The 24,192-nt window shown below is 43.0% G+C and overlaps 1 protein-coding gene across 1 annotated transcript in view; it reads left to right on the plus strand.

The window, feature by feature from the left end:
- The window catches only part of TRPC3 (transient receptor potential cation channel subfamily C member 3), a 69,375-nt gene that overhangs the window by 215 nt on the left and 44,968 nt on the right, over positions 1-24,192 (plus strand). Inside the window, 2 exon segments of the mRNA XM_008068393.1 lie at positions 1,096-1,114; positions 19,596-20,367. Coding sequence (XP_008066584.1) covers positions 1,096-1,114; positions 19,596-20,367 — 791 coding nt within the window.

Here is a 24,192-nt window from a genome sequence, read left to right on the forward strand (position 1 = left end):
GCAGGCCGATTCGGGGGGCTTCGGGGAGCAGACGTCGGCCGGAGGCTCGCCCCTCGGTCCCCGGACTTGGGGCGCCGAGTGCGCGGTGGGGACGGGGTTCCGGCCCCCGCGCGCGGCGCCGCCCGCAGACGAGCGTCCCGGCGGGCAGTCGCTCCCCCTAGAGCCCAGGACGCGCACACGCCCGCCTCGGGGCTAGGGCCCCTCGGAAAACCCACCCAAGGGTTCCCGAGCCGCCCCGTGGAGGCCGAGGAAGGGAAGATGCGCACAGACCCCAGCGCGCTCCTGAACCCCGAAGTCCTCCCCGGCGTGCCAGTGTGCACTCCCTCCCATCCACCCACCCCAGGAACTTGGGTCCCCTCCGACGCCCCGGGCCGTCGAGGGCGAGGAAGTAGGGAGGGGACAGAGCGCCACAGAGGGCGTGGGGCGGAGGTCTGCCCAGACGCCTCGCCTTCCAGCGGTCCAGTCACAGTTGGGTAAAACTGGAACCGAGGCCCCCCAGCAGGTCCCGGAGAGGGTTGGGCCCCGGGCCGCGGCGCCCCTGGACTGGTACCTCTGGCTGCGGTGCCCAGGCGGCTTGGGGCCGGCGGCGCTTTCCCTTTCTTTCCTTCCTTTCCCCCTTCCTTTCCCTTCCTCTCCCTCCGCCTGCCTCTGAAACGAAGGAGCGCTGGGCGCTCTCGTGCGTGAGAAAGAGCAACTTTCTTGATTTCGGTCTTGGGGGCGTCTTTCATCAGCGGCCAGACGCGGAGAAGACACAGAGGGTGATGCGTTCCACAGGGCGAGACGCTCCGTGTTTTCTTGCCGCGCGCGCTGGGCATGCCGCAGGGCTGGCTGTCTTTTTTAGGAAGAACGCGCAGAACTAGGTAGAGAACTGGGGGTCAGACGGCGGCGGGCGGCGGTAGCCGGCGGAACGGGGGAGGGGGGTCTCCCGGGTGGGACCGAGGTTCCGCAGCGCCCCCTGCTGCCCGCGCGCTGCCCACAGCGCGGGCCGAGGCCTCCGGGGGACCCTGCGACCCACCGAACCGCGCGCTGCTGGGCTGGCGCGCCTGGCCCGGCGTGGGAAACAGAAACAGAACCAGTGGCTGGGAGCGTGTCCCATCGGGAAGGGTCCTGATTTGCAATGAGCGACACATCCCGTGTGGTCCAGTTATTGCGAAAGATGAGGGTGGAGTCGAAACGGCCCAGGAAATGGAGGAAGGTGTATCCTTTGGGTTTAAAGCGCCTCCAGCTCGCTTCCCCACCTCCTTAAGGCTTTAAGACATTGTCCATTTTCCTTTTGCCAAATCGGTTTTTATAACCTAGCTCTGCTTGATTCTTTTAGAATTACTTTTTTTTTTGTGCCTAAATCCTAACTAAATGGGACACCTGAGCACTCTTATCTGAGAAAGAAGGCTGGAGCAGAGATTACCCACTTTGCCAGTCATGGGACAAATTCTATTGCAGGCTTGCTGTCTCTTGATAGGGCTTCTTCCCATCTGTTTGCTAACTTTGCATAATTCAACACGTAAATATTGTGGTATGCTTATTTTGTAGAGGTCGAGAGGAAGACACAGTCATTTTAAGGTGCTGTCCATCAGTAAACATTTCTTCTGAGGGTAGGGCAGCAAGATCTTCATGTCTATCTCGGCCTGTCACCTGGTAACATCAGAGGCTTGACGTCTGTGGCAAAGGTTAGCTCTTTATTTCACCTTTAAGCAGAATGTGGCCATCGTTTAATAATTGTGTTTATTGATCATTGTTTAAAGGTGAACACGACAACCCTAGGCTGGACTCAGAGAAGGATATACAGGGTTATTTCAGTAGGCAGAATAACATAGCTGAATTTAAAATTCAGCAGGATGCTGAGGATACAATCCCACTTTTATCAGGGTAATCTTGTTGCTTACTTAACTGCTCCATGGTGTTCCAATATTCTATTTGGGAGTTTTAAACAGACTGACTTGAGAGGAAGAGTGTCATTTGCTATGTCACCAACAAGATGATTTTTTTTAACCCTTTGATAGACCTCTTGATTCAACCACTGATTTGAACTAAGACTTCCTTTATCCCAATTGTTTGCAAACCTGGGACCAAGTAATAATATGTCATCAGAGAGATGACCTCATTCTTGAAATTTTTAAGTTACTAAATATATCTGGTGAACTCCAAAAAGGCACTTGAAATTCAGTTCTCCTGAATTTCAGTTCAAACATTTCTCAAGCATGTGTCTGTGCAAAGTGTAGGCTAGGTACAGCAAGCCACAAAGATGAACGTGACAACTTTCCTGCGCTCAAAGAGTTTAAAATCTCATGATGGAGAGGTGGCAATGAGACTGGGCATTAGCAATTTTGCTATAAATTAAAGTAAATAAGTACTGTTTTTCAAAGACATGCAAAGAGTTATGAAGGGTCAAGTGCGAAGAAGAGAAGGACAAGTTAGGTTTGAAGAAATCAAGAAAATGTTTATGGGCCTTGAAGGATAGATAGGATAAGACAAAGAGACAGAGTGAGTCATTAATTCAAGCCTTCTCCCACTCCCCCATAGATGCCAGTCATGTCTAGGAAATATTAGTTCAGTTTAGTTGGAACATAGAATATGTATAGGGACCAATGAGGTTTGTCTGGACATGTTGGTTTGGGACATTAATGTGGAGGATCTTGCACGCCAGGATGAGGTAATAGGGAGACTGTTTTAAAGCAGCAATAGTTTGAGCAAAGCCACTCAGAGCAAGATGCATTGAAATGACACAGATTAGGAGGCTGTTGTATCTGTTCAGGCTGAGATTAGGATCTGTAAAAGTGTAGTGTGGTGGGATGGAAAGGGGAGAACTGGAAGAGAGAATACACAATTAGAATCCATAGAATTTTGCAGCTCACTATCCATGAGGAGTTTAAAGAGAAAGCAGAGTCAGAGATTATATGGTGATTTTTAACCCCGGGAACTAAGATTATTGATGCCATTGTTGAATAAAGAGCAAAGAGGAGAATCTGATTTTTCAGACAATTCTTTTAAAATTACTTTTCTTTTTAAAGTAAAAGAGGTGAGGCACTGTGTCTCATGCCTGTAATCTCAGCACTGAGGCAGGAGGATTGCTTGAGCCCAGGAGTTTGAGGCTGCAGTGAGCTGTGATCATGCCACTGCACTCCAGCCTGTGTGGCAGAGCAAGACCATGATGGGGGGGGCGGGGCAGAAGGGAGGGAAGGGGGAAAGAGTAGAAGGGGAGGGAAGGGACGGGGAATGGAGGAGGGCGGTAGGAGGGCGAGGGGAGGGGAGAAAAGGAGAGGAAAGGAGGCTCAGAAAATTCTGATGGAGATGCTGAGCAGGAGGATGGAAATGCAAGTATAGAGTACAGGAGAATTTGGGAGTCTGCTGTCTGGTGGGAATGGTTATATAAGATCACTCCAAGAAGGAATGTGAGGAGAGAAACAATGGGAGTCCAAACTAGTTTTTAGAGGGAAAAAATTTGTTTCAAGGGCAGGGAGAAAGAGTAGCAAGCAAAGGATACTTTTGAGGAGTGAGGTGGTGCTCAGGCAAGGTAGCCTAAGAGAAGAGTTTCAAGAAGAGAGAAGAATTGACCCACACGTGGTAGAAGCTGAAGAGATCCAGAGGAGAACGTGTGAGTCTGCTTTTAATAAGAAAAACCGGTCCTTACGCATATTAACACAGGTGCGCAACTTCGTTAGATTTCTTAGCAATGTCATCCTCAATCGAGGAAGACTTCTAGAAAAGAGAATTCTATAATTTCTATTCAGAGGACGTGCTGCCAAAAATAAGTCATAATAAAAGCAGTTAATTTGTGTTTAGATAATACTTCGTGCTGTCATTTATGCTCATTAACTTGAATCACACTTCTTTAAAGCAGTTTTTGTTATTGTCATCAATAGGCAAATGAGGTAACTGGTACACAGAGAAGTAAAGTAATTTTTGAATGTTTACTTAGTACATCAATAAAAGAGTTTCTGCTGCTCAGCTTTCTATGATAGGGGAACTGAAAGTGGGTAACTATGCCTTGTAACCTAGATTATCTAGCTATATGTTAGTTTCTGTTAGCACTGGTCTTATACAAATGTTTCAGTCTTGGCTTAGTTTGGTTGTAGGATTAATAACAGTGTTGTGTATTGACTTGGGCATCAGATTGGAAGCAGTACCTCCCTCCTGCTCCTGGAGTAGAAATCAGAGCACCTCCAAGTAACTATTGAAACTCTAGGGGCAGGAGTCTGGACTTGGAGGACTAATATTAATATTAGTATTAATAATGAAGTGGCAGCTTTCTTCACCGCTGAAATTCAGTTTTCATGGACAGCACTCCACATTGCTAGACTTGAGACCTTCTGTAATCTGAAGCTTTTTATTATATTATCAATCTTATACCTTAGAGTAAAAATTTTGCTCTGTAAAATGTAGAGTTACCATTTTGAGGGTTTATTTTAAATTATTTTTGTAGTATGTCCAAATAATATGTAAATATAGTTTAAAAAGTTAGATAATGCTAAGAGACTTTAAAGACCTTTTCTTTTTGTCCACTTGTTTCACTCTACTTCAACTCCTTCATATGCTGCCATCTTGCTATTCGTATTTTAGATGTTATCAGTAGCCTCAGGTGAGAGTTTGTGCTCACATTTACCTCTTATTCTTTCCCATCCTTTGCAATAAGGTTTACAGCAGTTTCTGGTTCAAATTTCATTTAAGTTCTTCATTAATATGGCCATATAACCATTGCTCACTGTTAAGCAGAATAGTGTAGTATGACTACATTTCTTTTCTTTTATAATTACTTTTCTTGGAGTAAATATTTGTCACACCTTGTCCTTGTTTTTTAGCTAAATATTCCGTTATCTCCAACGGTGTGGTGTTTTCCTGAAGATATCCCTTCTAGAGCCCTCTGACTTCCTTTGTATATGGTCTTTAATTTTTTTCCCTAAGAACACTGTTAGAATATCTCTTCATTAATTCTCTTCTGAAGGTGTGCCTTGGTATGGGTCTTTTTTTTCATGACTTGAGCTGGACACTTGGTGAACCCTTTCCACCTAAAGATTATGTCCTTTAGTTTTGGGAAGTTTTCTTGTATTACTTCCTAACCACTATTTTTACTCTTCCCTTTTTTTTGAATTCCTCTTGCTTGGATGTTGGACTTCCTGCACCGATGTCCTGGTTTTTGTATCTCTTCTCTCCTGTTTTCCAATGCTCATCTTTTGTGTTGTTTCTGAGATATTTCCTCGTCTCTATCTCCTAACTCTTTCAATGAACTTATTTCCATTTTAGCTATTATATTTTTAATCTCTAAGAGCTCTTCCTTGTCTTGTGAGTATTCCTTTTTCGTAACATTCTTTCTTATTTCAGAGATGTGGGGGTTTTTTCTCGTTGTTTCTCAGGAGATAAGGGATTGGGAAATACTAAGTCTTGCTGTTATTATTGAGAAACTGGGCAGGGGTCACTCTGTTCCTAGTTACCACTCTGTTACCTAGTTTGTTTTAAATTATTTTTGTAGTATGTCAAAGTAATATGTAAATATAGTTTAAAAAGTTAGATAATGCTAAGAGACTTTAAAGACCTTTTCCTTTTGTCCACTTGTTTCACTCTACTTCAACTCCTTCATATGCTGCCATCTTGCTATTCGTATTTTAGCCTCAAGCATCGTATTGGGCCTCAAGCATCTCTGTTTCTATATCTCCAGAGATTCCTTATCCCACCTCTCTTATAGGGATGCATGAGGGTTGTCACTGGACCGTATCAGTTAAGGGATAGGGATCTAGGGGAAGGGCTTCTGCCTTCTCCTTATGCAGACATTCAGCTGGTTCCTTCATTTTAGGCTTCAGCCTTATCTCTACTTTCTGACATTTCTTTTGCCTTCAATTTCTAGGCCGTCTCTGGCACTGAGCAGGGTGTATCAGCTTGCTTCCTGATACAAGGGCTCTAGTTGGAACTTCTTTCTCTCCACTGAATGACTTACAGTTCTTCCAACTCAGTCCTTGTCTTTCCATATAGTGGGGCTTGGAGTTATAAATGTCTCCAGGTTTCATGGAAGATGAAATCTGTGTTGCTGTTCTTTGTTTTCCTTGTTTTTTAGGGCGATAATTTCAGAAAGGAGAAGGGGTGAGAAAGGCATTTATGCTATCATCTTGAAACCAAACATACCTACAATTGTGTTTTAAGTATTTATTTAAGGTCTATGACAATGAAGATTGCAGAAGGAAGAATATTCCTACTCAGAGTGATTTTATTAGGCACATGGAGTAGATAGTGACCCACACAGTGTGATATGATCATATAAAACCCCCACCTAAAATCATCTTAGTACCACACTCCCTAAATTTAACTAATAGGGAATATTTTGGAGAATAATAGAATGTTCGAGTTTGAAAGGATTTCATCTAGTCCAGTCTCTTATTTTACAAATTAAGAGACTGAATCTACAGACTGACATCTAATTCACAGCAGCCCCTGGCATCTGAAATCCCCAGATTTCCAGGGCTGTGCTGTGCACAGTTTGCCTCCTTTGGGTTAAGCACTTATCTCTTCCTCAAAGAAATTTTAAAAAGCATTTATTCTTGGGAGGAGCAACACAGGAAACTATTAATTAGTATTAATTCATTTATGAGATCCAATTAATTCATCATTTTAATTTTACTACTGATGGCAGATCAACTTAAGAAAGTTTGTAATGTAAGTAGGAAGACTAAGAATAGAGAGAAGGAGGAGAGGAGGCTAGCTTGAGGTACAATTGACCCCCTGCCAGATATCCCTATGATTGTTCCTTATGTTAATTTCACAGGTGAAAAGGATCCCAGTCTAGGGCTGGACCATCATCTGAGGATGGAGTTCGAATTTTAGGGATTTTTTCATTACTGTATTGGGATAGCAAATGTCTCTGTGCTTCTCTCTTTCTCTTGAAATTGTTCTTAAACATTGAGCTTCTCCTTTGCCTGCAACATCCCATACACTCTTACTGCCAGTCTATAATAGGCACTCAGACACCACAGGAAATGCAGTGGGAGGAAGGAAGCTGTTTACTGAACTCCTATGCCGTTGGTAGGAAGAAATCCCTTGAACTTCCTGGTTTGGGATCAAAATTGCCCTCTGCAGGGAGTATGCTCAAGTAACAAGGAACGGCCAGTAAGTAGTCTTCTAAGGAGGGAGGCTCTTTGCTTGGCCAGCAGTTTTGCTTCGCAGGCTTCTCCCCATATTGCCCTCAGCATTGCATAACATCAGTCTGGAAGGGTCTATGCAGGGTGAACACAGGAGTTTGGCCCTAGGCAGAGGGTCTGGAGTTGTGGACTATGGGATGGCCAACTTTACACTTGTGCCTAAGTGGCTCAGCAGTAACTTTATGAGAATAATTGAGATTGTTACAGCATTTTGTTTTTAATTTAGCATGTGGGTCAGGGATATGTGTCTACAATTATCTAGTTAAAAAATTCCTCTATTTAAAAAAATGTCTCCTGTTTTTTTTGTACTATTCAAATAATAGCTGACAATATGGATTTGGTCTTAGACTTTTTAAAAAAAATTAGATTTAAATGTCTTCAAATGTGTGACCTGTTAAGGGAAGGCATTAACAGTGCTAATATTCTATGCCAACTTTGCATCGTTAAATACATTTTGTCAAATAGGACTAATGCATGTGAATTCTTTATTGAAAACTAGGTTGCAGGTGATGAGGTGGAGCAAACATCTGAAAGTCTCAGACTTTTGACTTCAGACGTGGAGGGTAATGATAGAAAGCTGGATCCCTTTTCTTCTAATAACATTGAAGATTAAAATAATGTATAATTGATAGTGACTGATATGCTTTAACAGTCAAATATGAACTTCTCTTAGGTCAGGAGAAGGTTTTTTATTTTATTATTTAGGGTCATTTTGTCTCAGCTTTTATTCAAGTGTAGACTAAATGCATATGAGTTTTAATTCTGTTGTCACTAATCTTCCTGAAATATTGAAAATTAGTTTCAAAAAGCTTTGTGAAAATAAGTTTTAGAAGGTATGCTTAATTATTAATTATTAAAGATTATTAATTCTAAGATTATCTCCTGTTTGCCACTCAATTATCATGATAAGAAATAACTTTATGTAAAGTCAAAATCAAGAGATGTAGAATGAAATATTTGTGTGGTGCAACTAAGAAGTGACTGTGAGTAAGCAGAAATCTGCCTTGAAAGAATGATTGTTTAACTTCTGATTGCTAATTTATATTAAAGTTTTCATGACATTCGTTTTTATAGAAGAAGCACTCTGATTTTCCTCCACCACTACTTCCACACGTTATCAAATGTGACCTAGAGTATTCTTTAATCTGGAGGGAATTGTCTGTTCCCTGGATCTTCAATTATACAGTTCAAGTATGCTTGCATCTGTCTATTCATCCTTCCCACAGATAGTTAGCATCATATACTAAAATCTAGGTATGCAGAGATGACAACAGGAGGTCTTCCTTTTAAGGACATTACAGTATCATTGAGGAGACAGGCACAAAGACAATTAAAAGCAATACAGTCATTGGTTTAATAGAGGTACACACAAAACACAGTTCCTGGAAGGAAGCATGAATATCTAAGTTCTAAAGGCATTCACATGAATACTTCCTTGGGCACATACATATTAGAAGGATTACCAGGAAGTCATGCAGGTAATGATTAGGGTCCTCACTTCTGCACCCAGGAACTTTTAGCACTGTTAAATGTATTTTTGCTTTTCTAGTTTTAGCTGCTGAGAAGTCTGGTAAAGAGCTCTCATGCTTTCATATAAGGAATGACAGGGAAAGCGATGAAGACAGACACCAGAGTTTCTCTACTTAAATATACTACCGCTTCTTGCCTCTGATGGTCATTAGGGCAATTACCAAAATTAGCAGATATCTAATAGATTTGTTAAAATTATACATACAGAAATCTGAATATAACACAGACCAACAGAAATTCTCAGGGAATTCATTTCTATGGAGACCTAAATACTTCTCTGGGTTTATAAGTGCTGGTATATCTATATTTTTTTTGTAGGATAGGAATCTTCAGAAGTGAAAACTACATTTCTCTTTCTTCAGTGAAGTACCTTAATTTGCTGGTTTGGTTGTTATTGTGACAATCTAACATAAAGTAATTGTAATTGAGCTCTACATTGGGTTGGTGGGTGCAGGCTCATTAGTAGGTGGTATAAGGTCCCACCTATGACCCTGTTCCCTCTATCTAGACAGTTAAACTGAAGGGCTGCCTTTCTCTAGCCTTGCGTGCTGGTGCGTTTAAAGGACACTGAAGTTCAGAGTGTCCCCCATTCCACTTCTTCCCCTCCACAAAAATATATATTCAGAGATGTTTAAGGCCAGACATAGTGGCTCATGCCTGTAATTCTAGTACTTTGAGAGGCCAAGGCAGGAGGATAGCTTGAGGTCAGACGTTTAAGACCAACCTGGGTAGCATAGCGAGACCCAGTCTCTACAAAAAATAAAAGCTTTTAAAAAGTTTAAAAACAGAGATGGTCAAAATGTGTGTTCTTGATGATATTATTGAAGCTGCTTGTCAGATTCTCTCTCCCTCCAGCCACACACACATGGGCCTACTGTGAAGATGTCAGATGTCTCCAGAGGCATCTGTGTTGACTGACAGGTGCCTGCTTGTCAGGGGGATGACAGAACTTTTCTATTTTTTGATTTTTCATCTCTGACCTTTTTGTCCTTTGTCAGTACCTGCTGCTTCCCACTGTTACTCCTGCTTCCAATTATCACCATCCCCAATACTGTAGCCAACATGGCGGCCATTCTAACACCTCTCCCCACCCCCTACTTTTCTCACAGCCTGTCTTCTGTGGCACTGGCTGCTCTTCTTGACTTTGACAGAACGACGAATTAGATCCTGGCCAGTTGACACTATCACTTCCTTCAGTGTGGTGAGCTGCTTGGTCAAAACACTTGGGGTGTTAGTCTCATTAATTTAGCCCACATTGATGGTATTCTTACTTTGCTTGTTTGCCACATGGATTGAGTAGTTCATTACGTTTTCACTTCAACTCAGTAGAATTTGAGATGACTTCTCTAATAATGCTCATTTGTTGCAGAGTGCTTGAGGAGCTTATGATTCAATCCAAAGAGCCACTTTGGAAACTGTTCTGTGGAGTTAGGGTCTCTTCCTGTTTCCCAGAATGGAGTGCAGTGGCACAACCACAGCTCACCTTAACCTCGACCTCCTGGGCTCTGGTGATCCTCCTGCCTCAGCCTCCCAAGTAGCTGGGACTACAGGCATATGCCACCATGCCCAGCTAACTTTTGTGTATTTTGTAGAGATGGGGTCTTGCTATGTTGCCTAAGCTGGTGTCTAACTCCTGGGCTCAAGCAATCCTCCCACCTTGGCCTCTCAAAGTGCCAGGATTACAGGCAAGAGCCACCATGCCCAGCTCTTTTCATGCAAAAATGAACAGATGTATAACAAGTGATAATAGCAGTGTGATATGTGCCCAGCAGTGGGCTGACCACAGTACGGGGAGAGCAAACAAGGACAAAGTTTCCCTCTGTCTAGGCACAGTGGAGGAGTCTTAGAGAAGTTGACATTTGAACTGCATCTTGAAAGATGAACAAGGATTTTCTAGACATAGAATGGGTAGAAAATCATTCAGGCCAAAGGAAGAGCTTATTCAAAGTCAAGCTAGAAAGAGTGCCATGTTTTGGAGGGACAAGTAACCAGGTATTTGCTCTATGATGGCCTTTTACCTTGGCGGCTGGTGAGTCTTGGTGCCTTGTATTTCAAAGCTGATAAGGAAAGGCAAGGTGCTCCCACATTATTCCCTCTGAGCGCTTGGTGGGGAGAAGCCGTGTGTGATGTGAATTGCACGTGTGACCTCACTGCCAGTGGCTTATCCACCTTCCTGTTTTTTTTGTGAGAGCCTTGCTCATCAAGAGAGCAGAAGGCTAGCTGTAACATAACAACTTCAAGATCATATTCAAAGTGCAAACTTGGAGAAGACCACCCCACATGGAGGATCCCTAAAGCAAAATCATCCATCATAGCCAAACCCTGGACCATTAGAGATTTTCAAAAAATCTGTGAGTCAACAATATTGGCTAGTACTTGATTTGCAAGGATTCTCCGTGTTTAAGGGTTGCACAGAGAGGGATATTCTCTTGTTTAACCTGGTGATCTGGGTTATTTGGATAGTCTGATGAATTTTTCTTTTCAACAGGAAAAAGAGGAACAGTGACCTAAGACCCTAAATAAACAATGCCCTATGGTCTGAGAAAAAAAAAAAAAAAAAAGAAACTGTTCTGTGTAGAACCAAAATGTTCCAACACGTAAACTCAGCATATATTTTACTAATGATGTGTTGATTTACAACCCATTGTTCATTTTTCTTATTCCTTAGAGACAGCATGGTAAAGCAGAGAGAGCCAGGTAGAGGACCTCCGAGCTCTAACTCAGTGTGACCTTAAGGAAGTTACAATTCTGACAAAGTCTTTTTACTTGCAGATCTAGTATCAATTTAAAAGTGATTTTGAATGTATATAGCACTGTACTAGGTATCATAGGGATGACATAAGAAGTATACAACAAGAAGTATGAAGCATTTATCTTCAGTCGAACTCGAACTTGAGGACATGAGTGTCACAGAAGACAAAAATCAAGGAGAAGAAGTAAAATTCGGTGTCTAGATTTATGAGCAGACTAACAGTATTACAAAAGATCAGGCTGAAGCAGTCAGGAATAGTTTCAGAAAGGATCAAGCAACTCAACATTTCAGAACGAACAGAATCTTGTAGGTCAAATAGGCATTACCTGGTGAAACTTGACCCTCTGTTTACAGAGGTGTAATGTAAAGGGGATCATGGAAGTTAGGATGGCTTTGAAGTGAGGAGGGGTAGAAATAAGAGTATGTTCAGGGCTAGAAACAAGAGGAACACCCTGAGGCAAGGGTAGCAGAGTGAGGAAGCACTCACAGCTTAGTAGCATAGCAGCATGAGCTCCTGTATTCTATCTGTAACAAAAGCTGAGCCTCCTTTCTGTTGAGAAGGAGAGAAAAAATTAACCCCATGTCCAATGTATGGTTTAAATTTGTTTTAAAAATTTTGTTTTCTGCTTACTGCACAGACACTTATTCTCATAGAACAAATGAACTAAGCAATCCATAAATTAAGCAATTAAGCAGTTATATGAGTTGGTAAGGAGGGAGGCTTGCCCTATACTTTTTCAGGGACTTGGTCAACTGGGCAAGTTCTCTCCGGGTCTTGTGCTTGCGTGGAAGTGGCTTTTGCTTTTGCTTCCCAATTCTTCCCCAGTCTCCAAAAGTGCTTGAAGTCTCTGCGGCCTGCCTGTCAACCACCATTCAGACACTTCAGAGAGAGGCTGGGAGGCTGACCTCACTTATATTGTCTGATGCTATGAAGTAAATGTTCTTTTAAAGAAATTCTCTCTCGTTTGGATGAAATTGCTCAGGTTCTCGGGAACCACCCTTTCCCCTGCTCTTCTGTAGCATCTAGGTGTTGGGGGAGGGGAGCTTATGTGAGGGGAAAGAGTTGGTGTCCTCTGTGGGCGAGGTCTCTTGCCTCCTGGGGTGCTGCTTGTCAGCAGAAGTAACTGGATCTTGGCTGTCTAGCCTTTGTTAGAAACCCAGAGGCACTCCCTGGCATGCTTGGTTTCAGCTGAACTACAGAGCCAAGGACCTGAAGCGCCATCCGTCCTGTACACAGCACCAGTGTTGATCCGGGTGCAGGCTCCCTGGCTCTCTCACAGGATCCACAGCACAAGGGAGCTGAGGATGGCTTGAGGAAGCACCTTGCCCACATCATTCCACTACACTAGACTGGGCTGTCTCAGGTCTCCAGATAAAAGGAGCCTAGCAGGAACCCTCTACCCTCAGTCAGCACTTCTTACCTTACTGAATCCACATTAGGACTCCTTCCTGCTGTTATGTCTTTCCCCCTCAGGGCAGTTACTTCCTGGCTTTGCTGCAGACTTGGGTGAGCTATCCTCTCAGCATACAAGGGAACTCTGATCAGGACCCTTCAGGATGCAGCCGAGAAATCAATCGGCGATTTTCTCTTTAAACCTTTTCCCTTTTCCCAAATTCTGCTTGCAAAGTCCACATTTTCTTGCAAGAGTCTGAACATTACCCTGACCTTTCTCTTGCCCTCCTCCTCTAAGTGTATCTTCTACACTTCCCCCTGGACACACCCACCAACTCTGTGTTGTACCTCCCCTCCACCTCCCCCAGGCAGAGGTGTCCTGAGTCAACCAGTGCAAAAATCTTGTATTTGGAAAAGCAAGAGAGAAGAGCACCTTCATACATTTTTAGAAGACATTCTGGATCGTTCAGGAATACCTGGATAGTTCAGAAATAGCAGAACATTATGTTTACAAGACAGTGAAGAATAAATCTGAGGAACAAGGGAAGGAAGATTGGCCAGGCAGAGTGGGCTGGACTGTGACCATCCCTGAAAGTCAGCCAGAGGAGTCTGGGCTGATGAAATAAGCAGTAGGGGGGCTACTAATTTTATTTTTTTCAGAGAAATGTGACATGGTAAAAGAGTTTATGAAGAGCAAGATGCTGGGGTTGGTTGTGAGGTATAAAGAGGAGAATCAGGGCTAGGCACAGTAGCTCACGCCTGTCATCCCAGCACTTTGGGAGGCAGAGTCAAAAGGATCACTTGAGCCAAGGAGTTTGAGACCAGCCTGGGCAATGTAGTGAGACCCTACCTCTTGAAAAATAAAAATTAAAAATAAGCAAAGAGAAGAATCAGGAGCAGCGTAAGACACTGGAAAGAATAGGAGTCAAACATTCCAGGTTGAATCCCAGTTCTTTATTTCACTATTTTGTGCTACCTTGAGTAATTCCCTTTGAGCTCAGGTATCTTATTTATGAAACAGAGAAAAGAATACCTTCTTCACAGCATTGTTATAAGAATTAAATATGATAGTGTGTTGAAACACTACATGCATACTAGGTAGTCAAAAAAGTATAGTTGCCTTCTCTCACGCCATCTCTGCTGGAAAGTTGTAACATTCCAGTTATGACTTGATAAAAATTTGGAGGCTGGTGCTGGCAATGAGAATTGGAAGGAAGTATTCAGTGCAAGAAACATACCAGAGGAGAAACTTCAGAATCTTGTGACTTACAGAATCAAGACGATGGGTCATAGATGACCCTGAAATTCCTAAACATGAATAATCAGCTTGAGATACAGATGTCAGGAGAGGGAACTGGTTTAAAGGAGAAGGTGATTTGGGACATTTTAGAGCAAGACAGATAGTTGTGCATGTGAGACCTGAGGTTAGGTGAGAGGCCAGAGTCTGGGAAGAGATTTGGGAACTCAGCTGAAGAGAGATATTTTTGAGTCCCTACTTTCTATGGGGCGCTGAGGTGTATTCCACAGCCAGTGATAAATAAAATGGGAAGCTATCCAGGAATGTGAGTAATTATAGCACCTATGGGTTGGGGGAGTGTGTATTTACACTCTGTAAGAAAAGAATTTAGATAAAACAGGTTTAAAACACGAGGAATATAGGGTACTTGGTCTAAAATCTATATGAGAAATCATTTCTAAAAAGGAGAAAGCCAGTGCTAGAAATTTGGTATAAGATAGTAATTGAGCACTTTTAGATCTAAGTGAAATTCCTGGATACTTGAGCCAAAAAATGTGAGAGCTATATATTAAAGGACAAAATCTCATCTGAAGAGAGTGATTTCTTAATACACAAATCTAGGTTGACTAGCACTTAAGACCTCATAAAAAGGTATAATGAAGACTGTAAGGAACAATCTCTTTAATTTTTTCATTGCAGTTTTTGAGAAAATAAAAAACCCTTTAAAAATATAATTTCTTCATAAAAGCAAGGTCATGACATTAAATGGTCACTGGTGAAGCCATTTCTGTAGGTTGCTTATTTACTGTAGTTTAGGTAAGTAGCTTCCTGGAGATCAAATTTTAAATAGTAATAAAGCATAGAGAAGCTCAATGAATTAATGGATGTGTGTCCCTTAGCCTGTGCTGCTCAAATATATTATTTCAACTTCATTTTTGACAAGGCCAGAGTGATAACTGCTTAAGGCCCAGGGTTATTGGTCCAAGATAGCTCCATTGTTATTGTCTAGAAGTTCCTACCACTTAGTGAGCCTAAGAATTATAAAGCAAGCTCATGTAAAGTGCATATTCCAGGACCCCACCAATGAGAGAGTCTGATTTAGTTCATCTGGAACGGGGCCCAGATATCCGATTGTAACAAGCACTCCAAGTGACATTGAGGCAAATGGTCCTCAGGTTACACTTAGAAAAACACTGTTGGAGGTCAGAGTGATGGTAGAGTTATGAAAACTGAGGAGTATGACTTTGCTTCTAAATAGAGTAGAGCAGAGGGTTCCCTATGGCTACACCAAAATATTTTCACAAAGAACTTTTCATCTGCTTCAGTGTTTGGACAAATTTTAAGACCCCCAAAATCATGAAATATATATATAGCCTTAAAATATAAGGTCAATGTTTAGTTCAGGTTGTCATAATGAAATGCCATAGACTGGGTGGCTTAAAAAATAGAAATATATCTTCTCACAGTTCTGGAGGCTAGAAGTCTAAGATGGGTTTCTGATGAAGATTCTTTTCCTGGCTTCCAGACTGCTACTTTCTCCATGCGTCCTCACACAGGAGGTGGAAGGGTGGAGGGAGCAGCTCTCTGGTGTGTCTTCCTCCAAAGGCATTCCTGCTCCCATAAGGACCTTCATGACCTTGTCTACACCTAATATCCTCCCAAAGGCCCTGTCTCCAAATCCTATCACATTAAGGGTTAGCGCTTCAACATATGAACTTTGTAGAGACACAATGCAATCCATAGCAGTCAGATAGTACTAGTCATCCATATCAGACACAAAGGTGCTTAAATATGATCCTCATAGATTTTAGGTAAGTGGTACTCCAGTGCTTTTACCAGATGGAAGTCCTCGCAGAATGTACTCCTGCTGTGCTGAATGAGTTGACTTGCTGGATGGGGATATGAAGTTAGGAAAATTCCTGGCAAAATGAGTTTAGCATCACTAGAGCATTGCTAAGCATTGTCTCCCATTCACCCACATTCCTTCCTTATTTCTCATGCTGGAAGAGATGCATTGTCAAGTCCAGCTGACATTGGGTCCATGTTTATGCATTGTGGCTGATATGAATGTTGATTCATACCATTCCATCAGTCCAGATTAATGAAATTTATCTTAGTACCATAAGGAAAGTTTTTTTTAAAAAGACACTTCCTTTATGAATTCACTATGTAGATAAGTGGCATTAATTCAGCTCTTTTATTTTGAAATAGAAGTTTAATTTTATAATTTGTTCTAATTGAGATATCTGACTTCACACTTAGTGTTAAGTTTTAAAGACAAAAATGACTCATGTGACTTGGGTTGTGCAGTACTACAATAACACATTTCAGTTCAATATACAGTATAAAGGTATAGGTTCTGAAAGAAGAAGAAATATTAAGAAAAAACTGCCAGGCTCGGTGGCTCAGCCTGTGATCCCACGCCTTTGAGAGGCTGAGGTGAGTAGATTGCCTGAGCCCGCGGGTTCGAGACCCGCCTGGGCAGGCGAGATCTCATCTCTACAATAAATCAAAAAATTAGCCGGGCGTGGTAGTGCGTGCCTGTAGTTCCAGCTACTTGGAAGGCTGAAGCGGAAGGATCACCGGAGCCCAGCAGGTCCAGGCTGCAGTGGCCGGGAGCAGCCACTGCACTCCAGTCTGGGCAACAGAGTGAGACTCCAACTCAAAAAAAAGAAAAAGAAAAAGCTTAAAAATACTAAGAAATACAAATTGAAAAATCATGGAAGAATCATTTCCTAGTATTCTCAAGCCAGTCTCTTTTGGGGGAATTGGTGGGGTTTTTATAAGTGATTTTCCACCAAGATGTGACACTTGAAGAAGAGTTTATTTTCCCAAAGTTAACCCTCTGAGTCTAGATTGAAATTCTGCTGACATACATATTGGGCATATATATTTTCTCTTATCAGTCTTACCTTTTATACAACACAGAAATTCTGGCCATTTGAAGAGTACCAGTTCATAACCTCATAGTAAAAGTATTAGCCCAATGAAATCAGTACCATTAACAGTAATAAAACATACTTATTACAATATTTCCAAAATGTCTTTAAAATCCTTGTTATAGATTTTGATCTTGAAACAAAGTTCTCTTCTAAGCAGTTCAGTAAATGCTACTTCCCAGTTCTTGTCTACCTAAAAATCATTGAACCATACATGCATGTGTGCTCATACACACACACACACACACCACATGCCCTGAACCCGACCTTGCAACCCCTTTGTCTCCCACATGAACCCCCACACCATCACCTGGCTCTGCATCTGCTCTACACAACATACATCATACCCTGTACATAACGGCCAAACATAGGGCATTTATTTAACTTCAGAAAGATTATCATGTAATGGTTGCTAATAAGTAGCTATATTTTAACATTTCTGTCAACTAAGGGATGAAAAGAAATACAGTTTTAAAACAGTTTGATTTTTAATTTAAAAAATTTAAATTGTAGTTAAAACTATTCACAATGTGTAATAACACATAAGTGAGAGGTAACAGTCTTCTTCCCCTATGACTCCCAGTTCCCAGAGCTACAGGTAGAACTACAACTAAAAGCTTCCTGTGATGATTTATAGAAATTGCTACCAGTAAGAGTATGCACATAAAATATTTATTTACTTTTTAAAGGTTGATCACTTGACACTAACTGAGCAGTTAGGATTGGATCAGTAGCAGTACTCTCTGCCCTTGCATAAATTAACAAGCCTCTCTGGGAGCCTCTTTGGTTTCCTTGCCTCTGTAGACTCAGGTTTGCCTGACCACATTTGGCCTTAGTCTCTGTGCGGCAAACCTTCTGTCACTGGTTTCTGTGCTTCTCTCTTGGTTGAGGTTCTTGAGCGAGAATGAGGTGGGGACTGGTAACTTCTACTAGGGAAACTTCCCAATTTTAGTTGTCCACCTCCAGGCCCCCAGGGAGGCCAGTGACCTCTCTAGTTAATTTTCAACTCCTAACTCTATAAATATGGTTTTTTCAATGGTTAGAGGTATTTCTGGAACATGTATTATAGAAATAAAGCATTTTCTTTTCCAGCCATTCACTTTTAACTTTGACTTATTTGCTTCAAAAACCAGTAATGTGAAAAAAGCTTTATCTGGCACCTTTGGGAGCAAAGATTTTTAGAAGGAAGTTATAATGAATATTGGAAATGGGTAAAGATGTAGATTTGTACAATGTTTGTACAATATTTCAATAGCCACTAAAATATTGTACAGATCATTGAAATATTACAGATAGTCACACTGTTAAAATTATATTGTTTATTTAGAATCATTTTTCAAATACTCACAATTTCTGAAAAAGCTTTTTATTTACGAGCTCGTGAAGAAAATCTAGAGAACCTTACAAATTTCCATTTTACACTTGGGGTAAGGAAGCTCGAGGAAATGAAATTATTTACCTAACATGATAGAAATTAAGATGTGAACTCAAATCACTGCCTGCATCAAATTAATGAAATTACTTATAATGCAGTCAAATCTTAACTAGCACTGTTAGGATTTCAGTGTGCGTTGATCTGGATATACAATTAGTGCCCAAGTTCACAAAGTAACACTAATTTTTTTTGTTTTTTTGTTTTTTTTCTGGGGAGGCTGTATAATCTTAGAAGGTACAAGTTCAGTTTTACATGGATATATTGCATAGTGGTGAAGTATGGGCCTTTAGTGTACCCATCTCCCAAATAATGTACATTGTAGCCATTAAGTATTTCTCATCCCCCTCCCCTCACTCAGTGCCACCCTTCTGAGTCTCCAGTCACCATTATTCCACACTCTATATCTGTGTATACCCATTATTTAGCTTCCACTGAGAACAGGTGGTATTTGACTTTGTTTCTGAGTTGTTTTACTTAACATAATGGCCCCCAGTTCTATCCATGTTGTAACAAAAAACGTGCTTTCACTAGTGATTTTTAGACCATAAATTAAGCCAAGTCTCGTCCATTTAAAGAGGAAAATTCTAAGTTTGGTAATTCAACAATTCTTATTACAAAGGCACAGTTAGTTTCCATAAAATAAATCTAGGTTGATCCTCGAACTTTATAATTGCTAAAGCTTGTCTATGTCTTTGAAAAGATGACTCCTGCAATGGGGGGAATCCCCTTAAGAAAAAAGATAATAAAACTAAGATCCTGCCAGAGGATACTTGGTCTAAATACTTTTTTTTTGGTCAGTGATTCTCATTTAGTTAAAAGTATGCAATGACTTGAGATGCCTGTTCTGGCCCAATTCTTGAAAATGTAGCCTTCAAGCCCGGTGCTTGGGTGCCAAACACCTGCTAGCCTAGTCTCTATTTTCAGGATTTTAAGAGCAGGATTAAGGTTACCGCTACCAGGTACAAGGGCCATAGGGAGGTTCGGGAGTGTGGAAGTTCCTGTTGTTATCCCTCCTGAATGCCGTTTTCTAGAGAACGGGGAGCTCTCGCTCCGAGGGCTGTGGATCCTCTCCCGGCCCCCGCAGCCCCGACGGGTACTGAAGTCAGTTTCGGGTCTGCAGCGAGGGCCCGTCCGCGGGAGGAGGCGCCGCGCCCTGACGGTCTCGGCTTCTTGTCGTTGTGCGCCCAGGTCCATGGAGGGAAGCCCGTCCTCGCGGCGCGCGACGGCGATGCGCGAGAAGGGCCGGCGCCAGGCCGTGCGCGGCCCGGCCTTCATGTTCCACGCCCGCGGCACCAGCCTCACGGCCGAGGAGGAGCGCTTCCTCGACGCCGCCGAGTACGGCAACATCCCGGTGGTGCGCAAGATGCTGGAGGAGTCGGCCACGCTGAACGTGAACTGCGTGGACTACATGGGCCAGAACGCGCTGCAGCTGGCCGTGGGCAACGAGCACCTGGAGGTGACCGAGCTGCTGCTGAAGACGGAGAACCTGGCGCGCATCGGCGACGCGCTACTGCTGGCCATCAGCAAGGGCTACGTGCGCATCGTCGAGGCCATCCTGGGCCACCCGGGCTTCGCCGCCAGCCGGCGCCTGACGCTGAGTCCCTGCGAGCAGGCGCTGCGCGACGCCGACTTCTACGCCTACGACGAGGACGGCACGCGCTTCTCGCCGGATATCACGCCCATCATCCTAGCGGCGCACTGCCACAAGTACGAGGTGGTGCACATGCTGCTGCTGCGCGGCGCGCGCATCGAGCGGCCGCACGACTACTTCTGCAAGTGCGCCGACTGCGCCGAGCGCCAGCGCCACGATGCCTTCAGCCACTCGCGCTCGCGCATCAACGCCTACCGCGGGCTGGCCAGCCCGGCCTACCTGTCGCTGTCCAGCCAGGACCCGGTGCTCACCGCGCTGGAGCTCAGCAACGAGCTGGCCAAGCTGGCCAACATCGAGAAGGAGTTCAAGGTGAGCCCGCGGCGTCGCCCGCGCTCCCTGGTGGCCCCGCTGCGGCCCTCCCGGGCCCCGGGTCCGGAGGCGCCGTCCGGGCGGGTCTGGTGTACCTTGCCCCGCCCCCCACTCAGAGGGGGCTGCAGTCGACCCGCTTTGGGGACGTGCGCACAGTATTCCGCATCAGAGGACTGTCATTACGGTGACGCTCTGGGCTCACGACTTCTCCCCGTTTTGGTCAAAGGAAGAGCTGGGCATGACTTCAGTTCTGCCTCCTGTTAGTTGCATGGGGGTGCCCCACAGAAGTAGGATCAGCTTTGTTTGTTTTCCCAAGGGAGTGCACGGTCCCTGGAGACATTGCCGGTCTGTGTGTTGAGTGAGTGAGCAAGCTTCTAGTCCATCTCTCTGCAGTAGTATTAGATTTGCATGCCCTGTTCATTGGCCCACGTTTTTATATAGAATCAAAAGTCAAGCTGGGCACGGTGGCTCACGCCTATAATCCCAGCATTTTGGGAGACCGAGACATAAGGATTGCTTGAGCCCAGGAGTTCGAGACTGCCTGGACAGCACAGTGAGACCCCCGTCTCACACACAAAAATCAAATAAATTAGCCAGGCATGGTGGCACGCACCTGTAGTCCCAGCTACTTAGGAGGCTGATGGAAGGATTATTTGAGCCCAGAAGTTCAAGGCTGCAGTGAGCTGTGATCGTGCCACTGCCCTGCCTGGACTATGGAGTGAGACCCCAATTTTTAAAAATGGCAAAAGAACAATTATAAAGTACTATTAAAGTCATCTTAGTGAATATGACCAAAATGCCTTCATACCAAAGGTATTAGGAAAAAAGTGTAAATACCTGGAGTCATCAACCCTCATTTTGTTCTGGTGGAGATCTGGTCTTACTTAATTTTACTTGTTAAACCATTAAAAAAAAATGTATTTTCTGATATAAAAGCTACATGTATGTGTTGTAAAAACTTTCAGAAAATGTGGGAAAATACAAAGAAGAAAACAAGTATTACTTTATATCTACTCCTTTTAAGAGATTCATTATGTGGTAGTTGAAAGCTTTATTTCCTTGAACCCAAAGTAAAATTATTTTAAGGTAGAACAAGCTGAAACTTTCAAATTCTGTTTAAGAGAGAGTAGAAAAGCATTCAGGTAAAACACTTCTAAATATCACTTTACTATTTTGAGACAGTAATAAAAGCATAATTCTTAAAGTATTTATTTACCACTATTTTAAGTATCATACAGCTCTGGTTTTTATACATTTTGCTCGACGTATATTTAAAGTCTGCAAAAGATTCTATAAAAGGGAGTATTTCCTAAGATCATGTTTTAATAATTTACTAAAGATGGTGATGTTTGCAATTCTGACCAGAGAAGTCATCTCAGTGAAGTGATGGTAAGAGAATTTGTTATTCATAGTTTTCCCCTGAAGCTGGCTAAATCCATATTGGACTGGCTTAGCATCTCCTCTACTCTGACTTTTAAAGAGTCACCTCTGATAACCTTTCAGAGGTAGGAAATATCACAAGTCAGAAGGCAAAAAGAGGAGCAAACACAGCTGGGTTCCAGAGGATATCCATAAAGCTGCCAAGTATCTATATGGATATGTGAGAATCCTCTAAATCTCCAGTTCCTTTTTCTGGATTATGTGGAAAGTGCTTGTGTAGTATAACCCTCTCTGAGCCAAAATGAGGACAGTGCTCTACAAGTTACAGTCTCCGGGGACTTTGCGTCCCTCCCCGAGCTGGATGTGCCCTTTTCTTCTCTTCTTACCCATCCTTGTTATGCCTTTGCATCTGCCTTCCCCTCACCTCTCTGCCCTCTCCTCCCATGTGTGTGTCCATCTGTCAGGGCTCTCCACAGACAGAGAAAACCTTTCTTCTGTAGCACTGACCTGGAGCCTCGACTCTGGAAGGCCATGGAAGTGAAGCTTATTTTTGAGGGAAGCAGGTAACCTAATTTGCCCTCCTCCATGGTGCTCGCTGTGTTCTTCCCACGGGAACTTTGAGCTCAAAGTACCCTTGAAATGAAAAATAGGTAAAGTGTTCCCTGGTGGAAAAGAGGTGATTTATTTTCCCTTTCCAGACACCTACAATTATTTTATCCTATCAATGGCCTGTAACATCTAGCATCTCACCCCTGAAATTGCCTTCATTTAGGTGCTTCAGAGAAGGTCCTCAGCCACCATGTGGCTTTCAAAGTTCCTTGAAGAGCACAGTAGCCATGCTGCCAAAAACACGAAGGTCATTACCCCAGAGGTCAGACATGCTAGGATACAGATTTAGATGAATTAATGGAGGACAGCTCAGTGACAGGTTATTAAAGAAATGTTCCAGGCGTGCAGATCCTGTGTCTGAAGCTGTTCTGAGAGACAAAGTATTGGGCAGGATGGACTCTAGGTCTCATCCTCCAAATGTCAGTGGCAAGTAAGCCAGTCATTTATAAAGCTGTGAGAATGCAAATTGAAATTTCCTAGTTCTGATTGAGTCAATGATGCACATTTTTTTTGTTTAAAAAAAAAAAAAAGCCATTTGACTACAAGTTTTCCTCTACTTAAAGTAAAAAAGCAGTTTCAACTTACATTAGAGCTGTAAGAAAGAAAGCAATGAATATAATCCAAAAGCAAGATAGCGTTTTACAGCAGGGAGCTACTCTAGGAATCATCTTGTTGTACAGGACTTTCATTTTGCAAATGAGATATCAAAGGCTATAGTCAACATCCCTTTTGCCAAGCCTAGATTTGAGTATCTTAGGGTTCAGTCTTAGGTATTATATCTAATATCATATAACCTGGTAATATGGAAGCACTTCTATAGTACTTAAGGCATACCAAGCATGTTCTAAACATTAGTCCTCACAGTAGCAATATTAGGTAGGATTATTCTTGTCAGAGAGGTTAACTTGAATTCCAGCTAGTAAGTGGTAGAAACTAGGAAGTCTGACTTCAGATTCTAGGGTTTTTTTTTTAATGAATTAAGAAAGGTAGATTTATTAAAGAGAAGATACATTGCAAGGGGCACAATGGGCAGGACAGCAGTGAGAGTGTCTGCTGTCTGCCAGATTTTACACTTTCAATCACTGTACTATCCTGACTATTTTGTTAAAGAAAAACCCTGACAGAACTAAGCCTGCTTGGAGTTGAATTTCAGTCTTCCTCCTAAAGATGAAAAAGGATTCGAATGGCAATTAAACCACACACATTAAAAGGAGTGTGCAGAGCTGGGCTCGGTGGCTCAGCCTGTAATCCTGCGCCTTTGGGAGGCTGAGGTAAGTGGATTGCCTGAGCCCGCGGGTTCGAGACCCGCCTGGGCAGCGAGACCTCATCTCTACAATAAATAAAAAAAATCAGCCAGGCGTGGGAGCGCATGCCTGTAATTCCGGCTCCTCGGAAGGCTGAGGCGGAAGGATCGCCGGAGCCCAGCAGGTCGAGGCTGCGGTGACCGGGAGCGGCCACTGCACTCCAGTCTGGGCGACAGAGTGAGACTCCAAATCAAAAAAAAAAAAAAAAAAAAGGAGTGTGCAGAAACCTGTATTCAAGATGTGGTGGGGACTGCACTGCATTGTTCTTCCCCTGCCTTGAGCAAATAGACCCCCTGGCTTTGAAGCACTGCTCTGTAATGTGTGCAGTAGGTCCCCCTGCTGACTGTGGAGGGCCAGGGTCGTGGATGAATGGCACAAGGAAGACCGTTAAGCAAAACTAAGTTAAGACAAAATTATTAGAAAATGTAGACCAGGCATATGGTCTGAGCTGTGAGGTACATGAGGCAGCTGACAGCTCATGGTGGAATTCACAGTCAGTGTAGACTTTAGGTGGATGGCTGCTTTTGCAGTG

Source organism: Carlito syrichta, unplaced genomic scaffold, assembly GCF_000164805.1.
Source record: "Carlito syrichta isolate Samal-C Ts95f unplaced genomic scaffold, Tarsius_syrichta-2.0.1 Scaffold310650, whole genome shotgun sequence".
Classification (NCBI taxonomy): Eukaryota; Metazoa; Chordata; class Mammalia; order Primates; family Tarsiidae; genus Carlito; species Carlito syrichta.